This window comes from Hemitrygon akajei, chromosome 11, assembly GCF_048418815.1.
Source record: "Hemitrygon akajei chromosome 11, sHemAka1.3, whole genome shotgun sequence".
Classification (NCBI taxonomy): domain Eukaryota; kingdom Metazoa; phylum Chordata; class Chondrichthyes; order Myliobatiformes; family Dasyatidae; genus Hemitrygon; species Hemitrygon akajei.
The window spans coordinates 20,402,440-20,417,424 of record NC_133134.1 but is presented as its reverse complement, the minus strand read 5'-3'; the positions used below and the strand labels follow the sequence as shown (position 1 = coordinate 20,417,424).

The following is a 14,985-nucleotide window of genomic DNA, read 5'->3' as shown; positions in this document are numbered from 1 at the left end:
CTTTGAACATAGATGTGAGTTGTCAACGATGTTATCAATGCAAGTCAAGCCTGTCTTAGGCACCATAGCTTTCTTTTTCTATATACGTTTGTGTATATATAAACAGTTCAGCCATGGCTATTGAGAAATTAAAAACAGTATTAGTTCAAAGAAACATGATTGTAAAATTGCAAGAGTAACAGAGACCAGAGGATCGAGTAAACTGCAAAATTCAGCAAGAGGAAGGAAAATAACAATAGAGGAAAGGTAAAATACACATAAGCTTCTTTATTATTGCAGACTGAGATAATAGAAAATCTATTGGGAGATAAGAAAATGGCAGAGTAATAAGACAAATATTCAGAAAAGAAGGCACATTGTTCTACCTTGTTCTACCTCAATGAATTCTGTAATGAATTGATTTTCACTGTATCTCGGTACAGGTGACTATAATAAACTAATTCCAATTCCAAATACTGGAGAACTACATACTTCGGAGAAAGAAAAAGTGCTTTGTCAAAATTAATTGGTAATAAATCAGCAGGATATGAAGACTGCATCTTACAGTTTTGAAGGAGGTGGCTGTGGAGACAGGCTGTCATTTCTAACCTATCATTTCTGATCATAAAGCACCAAATGTAAACCCTGTTTTTAAGAAAGGAGGAGGAGAGATAACAGAGACCACAGAAGAATCAACTTGATATCAGTAGGATCATTTCACATGGATTTATGGAAAAGTTACAATTCTAGACAATTTCATTCCAGGTGTTTTAAACAGCAGGCAAAATGAGATGTTGATGAGCTGTATCTGGATTTTCAGGAGGTCTGTGGTAAAAATGATTAAACTAACTTAAAATGGCTAGCAGAAGGTAGAATGTGTCCTGAGGCAGAAAACAAATATTAAACTAATTTAAGATGGCAAGCAGAGGGTATAATGTGTCCTGAGCCCTGAAGAAGGATCTTGGCCCGAATTGTCGACAGTTTATTCATTTCCATAGCTGCTGCCTGGCCAGCTGAGTTCCTCCAGCTTTGGATTTCCAGCCCTGCAGAATCTTCTGTGTAGAGGGTATGATATATTGCTGCGAATTGTTAACTGGTTAATGGACTGAAGTCAAGGAGTAGGAATAAATGGTTAATTTGAGGGTTTGGAGGCTGAAATTGGCAAGATGTCACAAGGATCACTTCAAATTCTCAGCTATATCGAAGATTTACTTAAGCAGATCAAAAGTCAGTTGGTTGTGTAGGCTGTGAGAAGGATGCAGAAGATGCTTCAGGGAGATCTGAATTACCTACAGTATATAAATGGACAAGGAGTTGGCAGAAAGGACATAATGTGGAAATATCTGAGGTCATCTACTTTGGGAGATAAATAGAAAAGATAATTTTTTTAAAGTGGTGAGAGTTTGAAAAATGTGTGTTTCAGGTCCACCAAGGTGTCTTTGAAAATAAATCTCCGAAAATTAACAGCAAATCAATTAGTAAGTCAAAAGTTCAAAGGCTCGAAATAAACTTATTATCAAAGTACATATTTGTCACCATATACAACCCTGAGATTCATTTTCTTGTGGGCATACTCAATTAAGACCAAAATAGAATAATAATCAATGAAAGACTGCACCGCCTTGGGCGTCAAACCAATGTGAAAAAGACAATAAACTGTGCAAATACAAAAAGAAAGATATAATAATAATGAATAAATAAGCAATAAATATTGAGAACATGAGATGAAGAGTCGTTGAAAGTGAGTCCATAGGTTGTGGGAACATTTCAATGATGGGGTGAGTGAAGTTGAGTTGTGTTGTTCCCGAACCTGGTGGTGTGAATCCTGAAGCTCCTGTACCTTTTGCCTGATAGCAGCAGCGAGAAGCTGTTTGGGTGGTGGGTCCCTGATGATGGATGCTGCTTTCCTGTGACAATAGTCCGTATAGATGTTCTCGAAGGTGGGGAGGGCTTTACCCATTATGCACTGGGCCGTATCCACAACTGCTTGTAGGATTTTCCATTCACGGGCATTGGTGTTTGCATTCCAGCCTGTGACGCAGCCAGTTAATTTGCTCTCCACCACACATATATAGAAGTTTTACAAAGTTTTAGATGTCATGCCAAATGTTCACAAACTCCTGAGGGAGTAAAATTTAAATGATACATTGAATTGTATGCAAGATGATTTGGATGCAAGAATAGAAAAACTTCCCTTTGTTTATTTGGATGCTTAGTGAGTCTAGTCATGGAATGTTGTATGCAGGACTGACCATCTCTACTTAAGGAAAGAAATCCTTGGGATAGGAGGTGAACAGTAATTGCTGGGATTGAGGTTCCACTGCACGAAAGGAAATTAAGTGAGCTACACTCTCTTGATTGTTGAACAATTGGATATGAGTTTAGTAAAAGGAACAAGTGCCTTGACAAGATGAGTGAACAGTCAATGTTTCTCCTGGAGAAATCATTCAGGATATCAACCAGCAATTTCTTTGTTCAGCTGGTAGTAATCTGCAATTTCTTACACAATGCAGCTATGAACATTGAATTGTTGAGTATATTTAAGGAAGAGGTTGAAAACTTTTTAGATGTTATTAAAAGATATGGGGTTAGTGCAAGCAATTGGAACTGAGATAAAATATTAACCTTGATCTTTCTATATGTCAGAACAAACTTTAAAGTCTGCAGCGGTCACTTGAAAACAAACCAAAATTGCTGAGAAGCTGAGTATGGGAGTTGACACTGTATGATGTGCTTCCAAATAAATGAGCTCCAAATTGAAAAAAGTACGTCAGTCCTTTATTACTAAACAAGCAAAGACGAGCGATCTTATAGCGATAAGAGACTAACAAAACAAAATTAGCGATATAACGAACCAAGATTAATTAGTGTTCAAGTTAGAGTAATTAAGCGAGCGGCAAACAAAAAAAATTAACCCCCGTCTCACTCCCTCTCAACTCAACAAATCTAACTAACTAGGTAAAGGCGGAAACTATAAAAGTATACTGATTTGCTTCTCGCACCTCTCGACCCACATGACAAATTACCGAAATGCATAATAAACGCGCAACACAATGAAGACGGAGAATAGGTACATGGCTCCTGCAGGGTCAAATGCCGGCTTCTGTGTCTACAATGTTCCCATAAGACATTTGACACTGCTGTTACATTTTCCGATGTCCATCCTATGGAAGTTAATCCGATAGAGTGCTCACTTGTTATTTATAGAAATCAGCGGATATTTATTTTTGATTTAAATGGTCATCAACCAGATGGCAACAGCTGAGCACTCGGTTTGCCTCTGTAGTGACGATGGAACTCACCCCACTGGTTCGGTCTCATCTCACCTATTGTCATCAGGGCTTGGCGTTGAAGTGACAACTCCAGATAAGCAGCATTTCCAGATTGTGTTCGAGCCAGGCGTTTTTTGATATTGGGAACATCAGCCTGTAATGTTAATTCAGTTCTCTACCAGATTACTACCTGGACCTGCTGAGTATTCACAACATTTTCTGTTTTTATATGAATAAAAACGGATAGCTTGTTCACCATCAGAGAAAAGTTTGGGCACCTGCTGTGCACAAATTAGCTGCTGAATTTCTTTATATTGTAAAAGTAATTGCACCTTCAGATCGTAAACTAAAATAGCTTGGAACATCGTGAGCTTGCTATATGACTGCAAATTTATTAATCTCATTGATGGTTGTAAGATTCTGAGAGGGTTTGACATGGTGGAAGTTGAGAAGTTGGGAGGAATTGAGCAGCATATTCTCAGGATAGTGGGATTGTCTGTGTAAGACAAAATTCCTGAGGGACTTCTTCACTCAGAGGTCTATGAATCTTAGGAATTCTTCTTCACCAGAAGGAGCTGTTGGTACTCAGTTTCTGATTATTTCAAGATGGACACTGACCAAATTGGCAGTTTGATGGGTTATAGAAATTAGTTGGGAATTAGCTGCTGAAAACATCATCAGAGTCTCTTTCCCTTCTCCCCCAATTCAGATTATATATCAGAAGCACTGCATATGCAGTGTTTCCAGCGTTGTCAAATTCCCCTCCCATACTTCCCACAATCTCCTTGTGGAAGGTACCACAGCATAAGAACCAGATCTGTCAGGGTAGGTAACAGATACTTCCCCCAGGCAGTGAGATTTTTTAACACCCTTCTCTCATCCAGAATACATGTACATCCTGTCTGAATGCCCTGAGGCCTCCACCCCATTCCCAACACCCCAACCAACAGACACATTCTAATCCTGTACTGGTCATTTTTCCATTTTTTATTGCAGCTGATTCACATACCTGTACCACTGCTTGTTTTATTACAATAGTGCCAACAGCATTATACTGTCTTACATAAACATGCTCCTCACATTTTATGTCAACTTGTTAATCTTCAGGCTACAGTATGCCACTCTGGGACTTGTGTAAATAATATTTCTGTGCTGCGTCGTAACTATGTGTGACCATATGTGCCGTGTTTTGCATCTTGGCCCCGGAGAAACAATGTTTTGTTTAGCTGTATACATGTGAATAGTTGAATAACAATAAGCTTCAACATGAACTTGAACTTGAAAGTGAAGTTGATATGGAAGATTGCCCTCTTTAATCTTGAATGGGGCTGCCCAAAACATAAAGAATGCTAAGAGAAAGAATAAAAGATGCTTACATGGTTGCTGAAATCCATGTGGATTTGGTTGAAGAATTGTGACAACTGTTTCTAAAATTTGTGTAATGGAGTGATAATATTTCCTTACCCTTTCATTTATAGCAACTTGACTTTAATAGATAAATGCCCTATGAAATGGTGATTTCTATCATTACCTGAACCACAAGTATAACAAACAATTCACACTATGAAAATTCCAAGTATGATCATCCAAATTGTGTTTATTTCCTCAAATCCCCTGGAGACAACAAGGAACACTTACAGATTGAATGTTTCCACAGATGTGTAAAATCTTTCAGCTGTTTGAACAAAGGTATCTGAGAATTGCAGGAGCAATTCCTGAATATCCATATCAGACGAAACTTCTTTATTACAAATTCCTGTCAGAATGTGTTTTTTTTTGCAGAAAGAAACTACATCATTTGTCACTGTAAACTTTATCTGATGCTCTTGTGAAATAATTTTGCCATTTATATGGGTTTATCATAATTAGCTTTGATTCTACAACAAATTCACATTTCTCCTGTTTATTTTTTTCTTTGAAATACGATGTTACATTTCAGTGCATTGTAAAAGAGCCAGAAATTACATAATCACATTAATATTACTAACAAAGGATCACAAACATCTGTTCCAAACTTGTAAATAATGTTTAATTACGCATTAGACCATTGCAATAAAAAATGAACTGCTTTTATAAAAGAAGAATATTTTTCACCAGGAATAAAGAATGATGATAAAACTCTCAATTCAATATAATTTATGTGTGGGTTTGAAAATAAACTCATTATATAACAAATATGTAAATACAGTACTGATAACATCATCTGATATGATGCATTATTATGTGTTGAATGATGCACTCAAAAATATCCCTGGTTTATGATCCTAGCTAGGATTATGCTCAAAGATTTCCTGTTGGTGACGAAATTGTGAAGTCAGTGGAAGAGTATCTCATACTTTATTTATTATACTTTATTTATAACCTGGATGAAGCATTAGGAATTAATTCAAGTGTCATGTAGAATTATATTATCACTTCTTACTGGTGTATAACCATATAGTAGCATCATTAGGAAAAGTAATGCACATAAAATGCTGGAGGAACTCAGCAGGTCAGGCAGCATCTATAGAAATGAATCTATGAAAAATATCTATTTCAGATAGCTCAGATGTTCCATCCTAAACTACAAAAGATAGTTCCAATTTATTAGCATATTTTATTATTCAAACCTTTGAATGATGACAGACAGATTAGTATTAACTGTTTCCTATTCACCCCTCAGGTTTATGATGAATGTATCCTGGAATGGCAGAGATCTCTCCTTCACTCGGGATGGGTATCAGTCCAACCCAAAGCTAGTGGTGATAGTATTGAACAAAGAGCGTACCTGGGAAAAGGTAAGTTTCGCACCTTGTTTCATTTCGATTTGGGAGACAAGTTGTCCCATTTCTGTTTCAGGGTCATCCAATTTGACTTTCAACATGTTTCATGCAAGTAACCATATTTCAATATCAGTGAAATGTTCCACTTTTCATATGCTTACCTGAATATGTGGTGTTTGGATTCTCCACAGTATTATGATTATTACTCAATAACAGGACAAATTGGAAAGTTGGTTTTCATTTTCCCTCTTCTTCTTGTTACTATCAAAGTTCTTTCTGAAAGGCAGCATTCTCCCACTCCAAACCACTCTCTGTGACTAACTGCACACTCAAGTGGAAAGAACCATAGCTCTTCGAGTGAGATGCCATAAAACACTTGCTTCTTCAATGTTAAATAAGGATAATTGTCTGATCCAATGGCACTGTAGGGTGTGTTTAATATTCAAAAATATTTTATTGAGCACAGAACGTAGAACAGTACTGCACAGTACAGGCAAATTGGCCCTTATGTTGTGCTGACCTTTTAACCTACTCAAGATCAATCTAACTCTTCCCTCCCACATAGCCCTCCATTTTTTACTAAACACTAAGTACTTTATTGCATCAGTTTTATTTCTTCAAATTAAGAACTTGTAATAAATATTTTATTAGAACTATGTTCTTATGCATTAATGGAATATGCACATTTTTCTCAGAGACAAGTGCTTCATTGCTGGAGTCAATGTGTTCCACACATATCCACTACCGAGATGGCTCAAACATACCTTTAATATTATGTATATTGTAATATACTGTATGTGTGCTCAATGGGTTCTTAATTTCTAATGCAGTATATTGCAGAAATGAAGTGCTCAACCATGCTTGTATATTCAGGGCTCTTCATTGACTGATAATTCTTACAAAATGATTGCAATTTAAAAATTAGCTCATCACAAGACAAACTCCTTAAAGGGGTGACCATAAACTAACAATCTTTGTTCTCAACTGATATTAAGCAGTCCGCACTTTACTCACTATCTGTAAGAATAAGAACATCTAAACGATTTTTGCATAATTCCAAACTTAGCCGAGTCCTTACTTTCTGCATGTTTGGTAATCTACATAAAGATGTCAGCGTTACTTGTGTATAAGTTGTAGTTTCATCAGATATTGTTGGAGTTTCATTCATCTTGGACCTCAGCAATATAAATACTGCCTCCACTTGAACAATATTGAACCTACTTCAGAAAAAAATGTAAATTTTCATTCCACTTTGCTATTCTGTTGAGTTCCACTATTATTAAGTGGAGGACATCTACTTCACAGAATTTCTCTCAAACCTGCATGATATTTTCTAGGCCAGTATATCTCTACTATTTGTTCATAATCCCTTCTTTTCATCTCCATTCTGTGGAGAGATCTTCATACGTGAAGTCTGATGTATATGGAACTTGCAACTTGTCTCATATTGTTTTTGGTCTTTTTATTGACTGTCCTTCAAGTTTCCTTCCAAACCAGGTTGGATGAAACTTCACAGGGCTTTGATTCTTCTATTCATTAATATTTCAACAATAGTATATCCTGTTGTAGACTGTTCATTTGTCCTACAGATTAGGAGAAATGCTGCAAGTCTATGTTACATAGTGAAATTTGAATGACATTCCATAACCCATTTCTCCTATTGCTGTGCAAACTAACCTTTCTGCTTTCCCATCGATAAGAAATAAAGGACTGCTTTATTCTAACACACACAAATTGCTGAGGAAACCTGGAAATCTGGATTTGGTGGAATGGACTTGTGCTTGAAGTTCATAAATTATGATCATAACATATTGTACATCAGTAGGCAAGCCATCCTACATTGTTGATTATGTCCATTTAGCCACTGCCTTCATAGTTATTATACCTTTCAAAGTATCTTCTCCATAATTTTCCTCAGTGACTTTTTATGATGGCTTTTGCCCAGGATAGGGGAGTTCAAAGCTAGAGGTCATAGGTTTAAGGTGAGAGGGGAAAGATTTAAAGGTGACCCAAGGGGCCAGTTTTTCACTCAGAGGGTGGTGTGTGTATGTAAGGAGTTGGCAAAGGAAGTAGTAGAGGAGGTGCAATTGCATATTTTTAAAGATTTTTAGAGGGACAGGAAAAGTTTAAAGTTCAAAGTATTTTTTATCAAAGTACATATATGTCACCATATACAACCCTGAGATTCATTTTCTGTGGGCATGCTCAATAAATCCAAAATAGAATATTGGATTTAGTGCACATTTAGAGGTAGACGTGCAACACACAGGCAAATGGGACTATCTCAGGTAGATAACTTACTCGGCATGGATGAGTTGGGCTGTGTAACTCTATGAGTCTGTCATAATTCTGTGTCCCCCACTTTTGACAGCTGTGGTTGATGGACAGTTCATCGTGTTTGCGATGAAATAGTTACCTGTGTTCATTCAGACCCAAGTCTGAATCTGCGTACTCACTTAATATGATTTCAGACACTTCCTCAGAACAGGGTCTTTCTTGATTCTAGTTGGGTCTGCAGATGAGATGAGGAAATGATTTCCAACCACTGGTAGAGTATATGTTTTTGTTTTCTCCCTTGTACAGCTTCTTCATTGAGTATTCCTGTATTATTTCAAAATAAAACAAAATGTTTTTTTGTTGAATGGCAATGTTCAGATATGATGTGAAATTCCAAAGTTAATAACCAAAATTCAAGAATAAATAACAATCAAGAGTAATCATAGCAATAAATGAATAAAAGCTTTTTTTAATACATCTCTTCTATACACAGATGACTGTTGCAGTGTAGAAAGTACAGTGGCCAATTTGCCCATAGGAAGCTCTGATGATAATAACACGGCAGTGACTGAATAATTTAGACCTGTACCAATCAAATTATGAATGATAAATCCTTCATCAGGAAAAAATCTCATCTCCTTGTATTTTCAAAATTATTATCATGTGTATTATAAATACATGACAAGGTAGATGGACCTCATTCTGGTACACAGGATATCCAACAGCATAGCAAACTCTATGTGGGTCTTGAACCTACCATCTCACTGTAGCACTGATATGGAAACGATTGATGACTCTTCAGAACTAAATTGAAAAGAACACTATCTCAGAGTAATTGTTCATATTTTTGACCTTTGCAATGTTTTCTTCAAATCATATAGAAATATTGTTGTTATAATTGTCTGCTTTCTGCTTTCAGAATAAGCCAGTAAAATATCTTTCTCCCAAAGCCAAGGGAGATCAGTAACTATTTTTGTCAGTGATCACTTTGAAATATTTATAGAGCCGCTTTTATGAAGTTCTGTATTTGGAACGCAATTACTACAGGAGTCTGACGGCTTTCTCTATAGAATGCAGTCATTTTTGACATGCAAATTCTTTCACTTGGTAAACGTAGGTACAGTATAGAAACATCATTGCTATAGAATTGTGGAAAATTTTCAAAGAAAAAAATGGTTGAACCTACTGTGGGAAAGGATATTCTGGATTGGGTGTTGTGTAATGAATCAGATTTGATTAGGGAGCTTAAGGTAAAGGAACCCTTAGGTTCCTTGATCATAATATGATAGACTTCATCTTGCAATTTGAGAGGGAGAAGCTAAAGTGTATTAGTGTTACAGTGGAGTAAAGGGAATTATAGAGGCATGAGAGGGGAGCTGGCCCAAGTTGATTAGAAGCAGACACTTGCAGGAATGATGGCAGAAGTTTCTGGAAGAAATTCGGAAGGCATAGGATAGATACATCCCAAAGAAGATGAGGTATTCTAAAGGCAGGGTGATGCAACCATGGATGACAAGGGAAGTCAGATGCAGCATAAAAGTAAAAGAGAGTGTATATAATCATGCAAAAATTAATAGGAAGTTAGAGGATTGGGAATCTTTTAAAAACCAACAGAAAGCAACTGAAAACCCATAAGGAAGGAAAAGATGAAATATGAAGGTAAGCAAGCCAATAATATCAGAGAGAATACCAAAATATTTAGAGATATATGAAGAGTAAAAGACAGCCAAGAGTGGATATTGGACCACTGGAAAATGATGCTGGAGAGGTAATAATGGAAGTCACGGAAGTGGCGGCGAACATGGCGGACAAACAAAATAAGTATTTTGCATCCATCTTCACTGTGGAACTTCATGCTGGAAGTTCAAAAGTGTTGGGGCAGAAGTGAGTGCAGTTGCTGTTATTGGGGAGGAGGTGCTTGGGAAGCTGAAAGGTCTGAAGGTAGATAAATCACCTGGACCAGATGGACTGCACTTCAGGGTTTTGAAAGAGGTAGCTGAAGAGATTAAGGAGGCAATAGCAATGATCTTTTAAGAATCACTTGATTGTGGGATGGTTCTGGAGGAGTGGAAAATTGCAAATATCACTTCACTCTTCAAGAGGGAAGGGAGGCAGGAGAAAGGAAATTATAGGCTAGTTAGCCTGACCTCAGTGGTTGGGAGGATGTTGGAGTCAATTGTTAAGGATGTGATTTCAGAGTACTTCGAGGCACGTGATAAAATTGGCCAAGTCAGCATGGTTTCTTTCAGGGAAATTCTTGCCTGACAAATCTGTTGGAATTCTTTGAGGAAATAACAAGCAGGATAAACAAAGGAGAATCAGTAGATGTTGTGTACTTGGATTTCAGAAGGCTTTTGACAAGGTAGTGTACATGAAGCTGTTTAACAAGAAAAGAGCTGATGGTATTACAGGAAAGATACTAGCATGGATAGAGGATTGATTGATTGGCAGGAGGCAAAGAATGGAATAAAGGGAACCTTTTCTGGTTGGCTGCTCGTGACTAGTGGCATTCTGCAAGGGTCAGTGTTGGGTCCGGTTCTTTTTATATTATATGTCAATGATTTGGATGACAGAATTGATGGCTTTGCAGATGATATGAAGATAGGTGGAGGGGCAGCTAGTGTTGTGGAAACAGGGAGGCTGCAGTAGAACTTAGACAGATTAGAAGAATGGGCAAAGAATTGGCAGGTGTAATACAGTGTCAGGAAATGTATGCACTTTGCACTTTGGTGGAAGGAACAAAATGTTAGACTATTTTCTAAACAGGCACAAAATACAAAAATCCAAGGTGCAAAGGGACTTGAGAATCCTTGTACAGGTTGAGTCGGTGATGAAGAAGGTAAATGCAATGTTATGATTCATTTTGAGAAGACTAGAATATAAAAACAAGGATGTAATGCGAAGGCTGGATAAGGCACTGGTGAGGCCAGACCTTGAGTATTGTGAGCAATTTTGGGCTCCTTTTCTAAGAAAGGATGTGCTGGCATTGGAGAGGGTCCAGAGGAAGTTCACATGGATGATTTCAGGAGTGAAAGGGTTATCATATGAGGAGTGTTTGATGGGTCTGGGGCTGCACTCACTGGAATTCAGAAGAATGAGGGGGGATCTCATTGAAACCTTTCAAACATTGAAAGGCCTAGACAGAGTAGATGTGGAAAGGATGTTTCTCATGGTGGGAGAGTCTAGGACAAGAGGGCACAGCCTCAGGATAGAGGGGTGCCCTTTCAAAACAGAGATGCGGAGAAATTTCTTTAGCCAGAGGGTGGTGAATTTGTGGAATTTGTTGTCACATGCAGCTGTGGAGGTGTCAGGTCATTGGATCTATTTAAGGCAGAGATTGATAGATTCTTGACTGGACGTGGCATCAAAGGTTACGGGGACAAGGCCGGGAACTGGGGTTGAGGAGGAGAAAGAAAAAAAGATCAGCCATGATTGAATGGTGGAGCAGACTCGATGGTCCAGATGGCCTAATTCTTATGGTCTATCTATCTATCTGTCTGTTTGTGTATCTATCTATCTATTTATTTATTTATTTATTCGTTTGTTTGGTTATTTATTTATTTATTTCTGTTTTTGCAAGGTTTGTCTTGCACATTGGTTGTTTGTCAGTCTTTGTGTGTAGTTTTCCATTGATTCTTTTCTATTTCTTTGTTCTATTGTGAATGCCCACAAGAAAATGAATCTCAAGGTCATATATGGTGACACATATGTACTTTGATAATAAATTGACTTTGGACTTTTTGAACATTGACAATCTTCTCAGATGACAGACACACAGAACATATCCTTAGAATACTAGTTCAGAGTGAATGAAGCTTAATAAGCACTAGTAAAAAATAGGTATTAGATCAGTGGATAGAACTAAAAGAGTTAAATCCCCAGGTCTTCAGGATCATTTTTATATAACATTTTGAAGGTGATGGCTATTAATATTCTACTTACACTGAAGTACCTCACAGATTGCAAGATAGCAAATGTGAATCCACTTTCTAAGAAAAGAGCGAGAGAGAATTAAAGGAAACAATGGAGAGGTTAACCTGACATCAGAAGAAGGGAGAATGCTGAAGCCTTTTTATTAAAGAAGTGATAACAGGGAATTGGGTACATAATAGGATTGAGCAGAGTCAATATGGATTTACAAGAGGGAGATTATTTTGGTAAATATGTTAAAATGTTTTATGTTTGTTACCAGCAAAGTAAATAAAGGCAAATTAGCTGATGTGATGTATCTGGATTTTCAAAAGATATTTGATCGGGGTGCCACACTGAGATTTTTAAGTAAAGTTCAACTACATTCTGTTGCAGACTATATACTGATGTGGATTGCGTGTAGGTTAATGGACAGAAAGTTCTGCGTCGGATTCTAATTCATTCATTTATTTATCACATGTACACTGAAACTACAATGAAATGTGCTGTTTGCATTAACAACTAACACAACCTACAAATGTGCGGGAGGCAGCCCACAAGAGTCCCCACACACTTCATGCTCGCTATGCTTGCAGAACAACACAAGCAACAGGCATATCAGAACAACAGCAGAACAAGCCTCTCTCTCTTCTACCCACACACCCATGCATACACACAGGCAATTAGGACAGGCTCAGGCTCATCTTTGGGCCTCCAGCCTCCAGTGGACTTGTGGACTCGAAGACATTGGGCCTTCGATGTCCCCAGCAGACTTGCAGGTTTGCAGGCCCGTGAACATTTAAAACTCAAGAATAAAACACAGGGCATCACAGGAACGTAGTGGTTAGCATGGCACTGACAGCTGGGGCCATCGAAGTTTGGAGTTCAATTCTGGCATCCTGTGTAAGAAAGTTTGTACATTCTTCCCACGTGAACATGGGTTTCCTCCAGGTGATCCAGCTTCCTCCTACAGTCTAAAGGCATACCAGTTAGTAGGTTAATTGGTCAGTGTAACTTGTCCTGTGATTAGGCTAGGGTTAAATAAGAGGATTACTTGGTGATGTGGCTCGTTGGGTCGGAAGAGCCTGTTCTGCACTATATCTCTGAATAAATAAATAAGTATGATCGGACAGTTCTGTGTTGGGTGGCTAGATAGATAGATAGATACTTTATTAATCCCAAAGGATGTTGCAGTGTCACAGTAGCATTAAAAGTGCACAGATATACAAATATTAGAAGAGAAGTGAGAAAGAATAAAAAATAAGTTACCTCAAACAGTATACAGGAGGGGGACATCACTTCTCCAGCTATAGGTTGACTCAATATAGAGCCTAATGGCCGAAGGTAACAATGTCCCCATATAGCACTTTCTGAAGCAGCGAAGTTGTCTTAGTCTATCGCTAAAAGTGCTCCTCTGTTCAGCCAAGGTGGCATGCAGAGGGTGAGAACCACCAAAAGACAAACGAGAGCTGCCGTGACTGGTGCAGTGGACGCAGTTGTCCACAATCTGTATCAGTGACTTGGATGAGGAGACCAAGAGTGATATGTGCAGGTTTGCTGATGATAGCCTTAGCTAGGTGGTCGTGTGGGCTGTATTGAAGTGAACAGGGAGGCTTCAGTGGATGAAGAAAAAATAAGTTAATGGGCAGGGACCTGGCAGAAGAAATGTGATGTAGAAAAACGTGAGCTCATAGCTTCTGGTAGAAGAAAGAAAGGTGTAGCTCATTAGAAGAATCTGAGTGAGTGTCTTTATACTCAGAGCAACAACCTGCTGGAGGATCTCAGTGGGTTGAGCAGTATTTGTGGTTGGGGGGTGGTGAGGGGGACGAACTATTAGTGCATTAAGCCTGAGAGTGGAGAGGGAGGTAGCTAGTATATACAAATCAGTGACAGTTGCCTTTTTATGAATAATAAGCAGTTAGGAAAACAAATAGCATGTTAACCTTTACTGCGAGAGGATTTGAGTAAAACAACGTAGAATGCCTTGCTCTGATTATATCGGGTGCTGGTGACATGGCGTCTGGATTATTGGATGCAGGTCTGGTTTCCCTACCCAAGTTTGGATGTACTTATGATAGGGGGAATGCAGTAACTGATCAAGGGTTTTTCCTATGATGACCGACTGAGAAAATTGACCTAAATGCTTTAGAATTTAGAGAAATGAGAAGTGATTGAGTTGACAAGATAGAGGCAGAGTTGAGATCTTTAGAACCAGAGTCATAGTCTCAAATGAAGTACTGGCCATTCAGGAGAGAAACTCCCTTATCCAGAGGGTTGTGAACCTTTGGAATACTCTACCCAAGAGGACAGCAAGAGAAGTATAGGTGGGTTTTTAGTTATTAAAGAGATTGAGGGATTAGAGGCAATATAATGGCTCAGAGGTGAACGATAGGCCATGATCTTCTTGTGGCAGAACAGACAGGAGGGGTTGATTGGCTTTCCTGCCCGTTTCTTATATTCTTAAGAGGTGCAGTAAATTTCTAGAGTTTGTGGATAAAGCCAGTTAGATTAGCATTCTATTCAAGTGTTTACAATGATCATGTTCTTAGTTTGGTTGAATAGCTTTTGGAACTGCAGACTTATGATGGTGTGTCCAGATTTTGAAGGCAAGATGATGATGGCAATCTATTTGAAGCTTTGTCTTGTTGAAGAGTTCATGACCAGCGTCATCTTCTGTTCGTGGTCGTGTTTAGCGCCCAAATGACCAGAAACACACTTCAACATTGGAACCATGTTGTGTGTATTCTTCAGTTCGGTGCTGAAAGGAAAACATATAAAATGCAGTT

The 14,985-nt window shown here is 38.2% G+C and overlaps 1 protein-coding gene across 3 annotated transcripts in view; it reads left to right on the top strand.

Moving 5' to 3' along the window:
• Window positions 1-14,985, top strand: part of grin2aa (glutamate receptor, ionotropic, N-methyl D-aspartate 2A, a) — a 295,273-nt gene that overhangs the window by 154,160 nt on the left and 126,128 nt on the right. For all 3 annotated transcript variants that reach the window (XM_073060333.1, XM_073060332.1, XM_073060331.1), the window contains exon 4: window positions 5,914-6,028. In XM_073060333.1, the coding sequence (XP_072916434.1) occupies window positions 5,914-6,028 (115 nt within the window). The remainder of the gene's footprint in view (window positions 1-5,913; window positions 6,029-14,985) is intronic.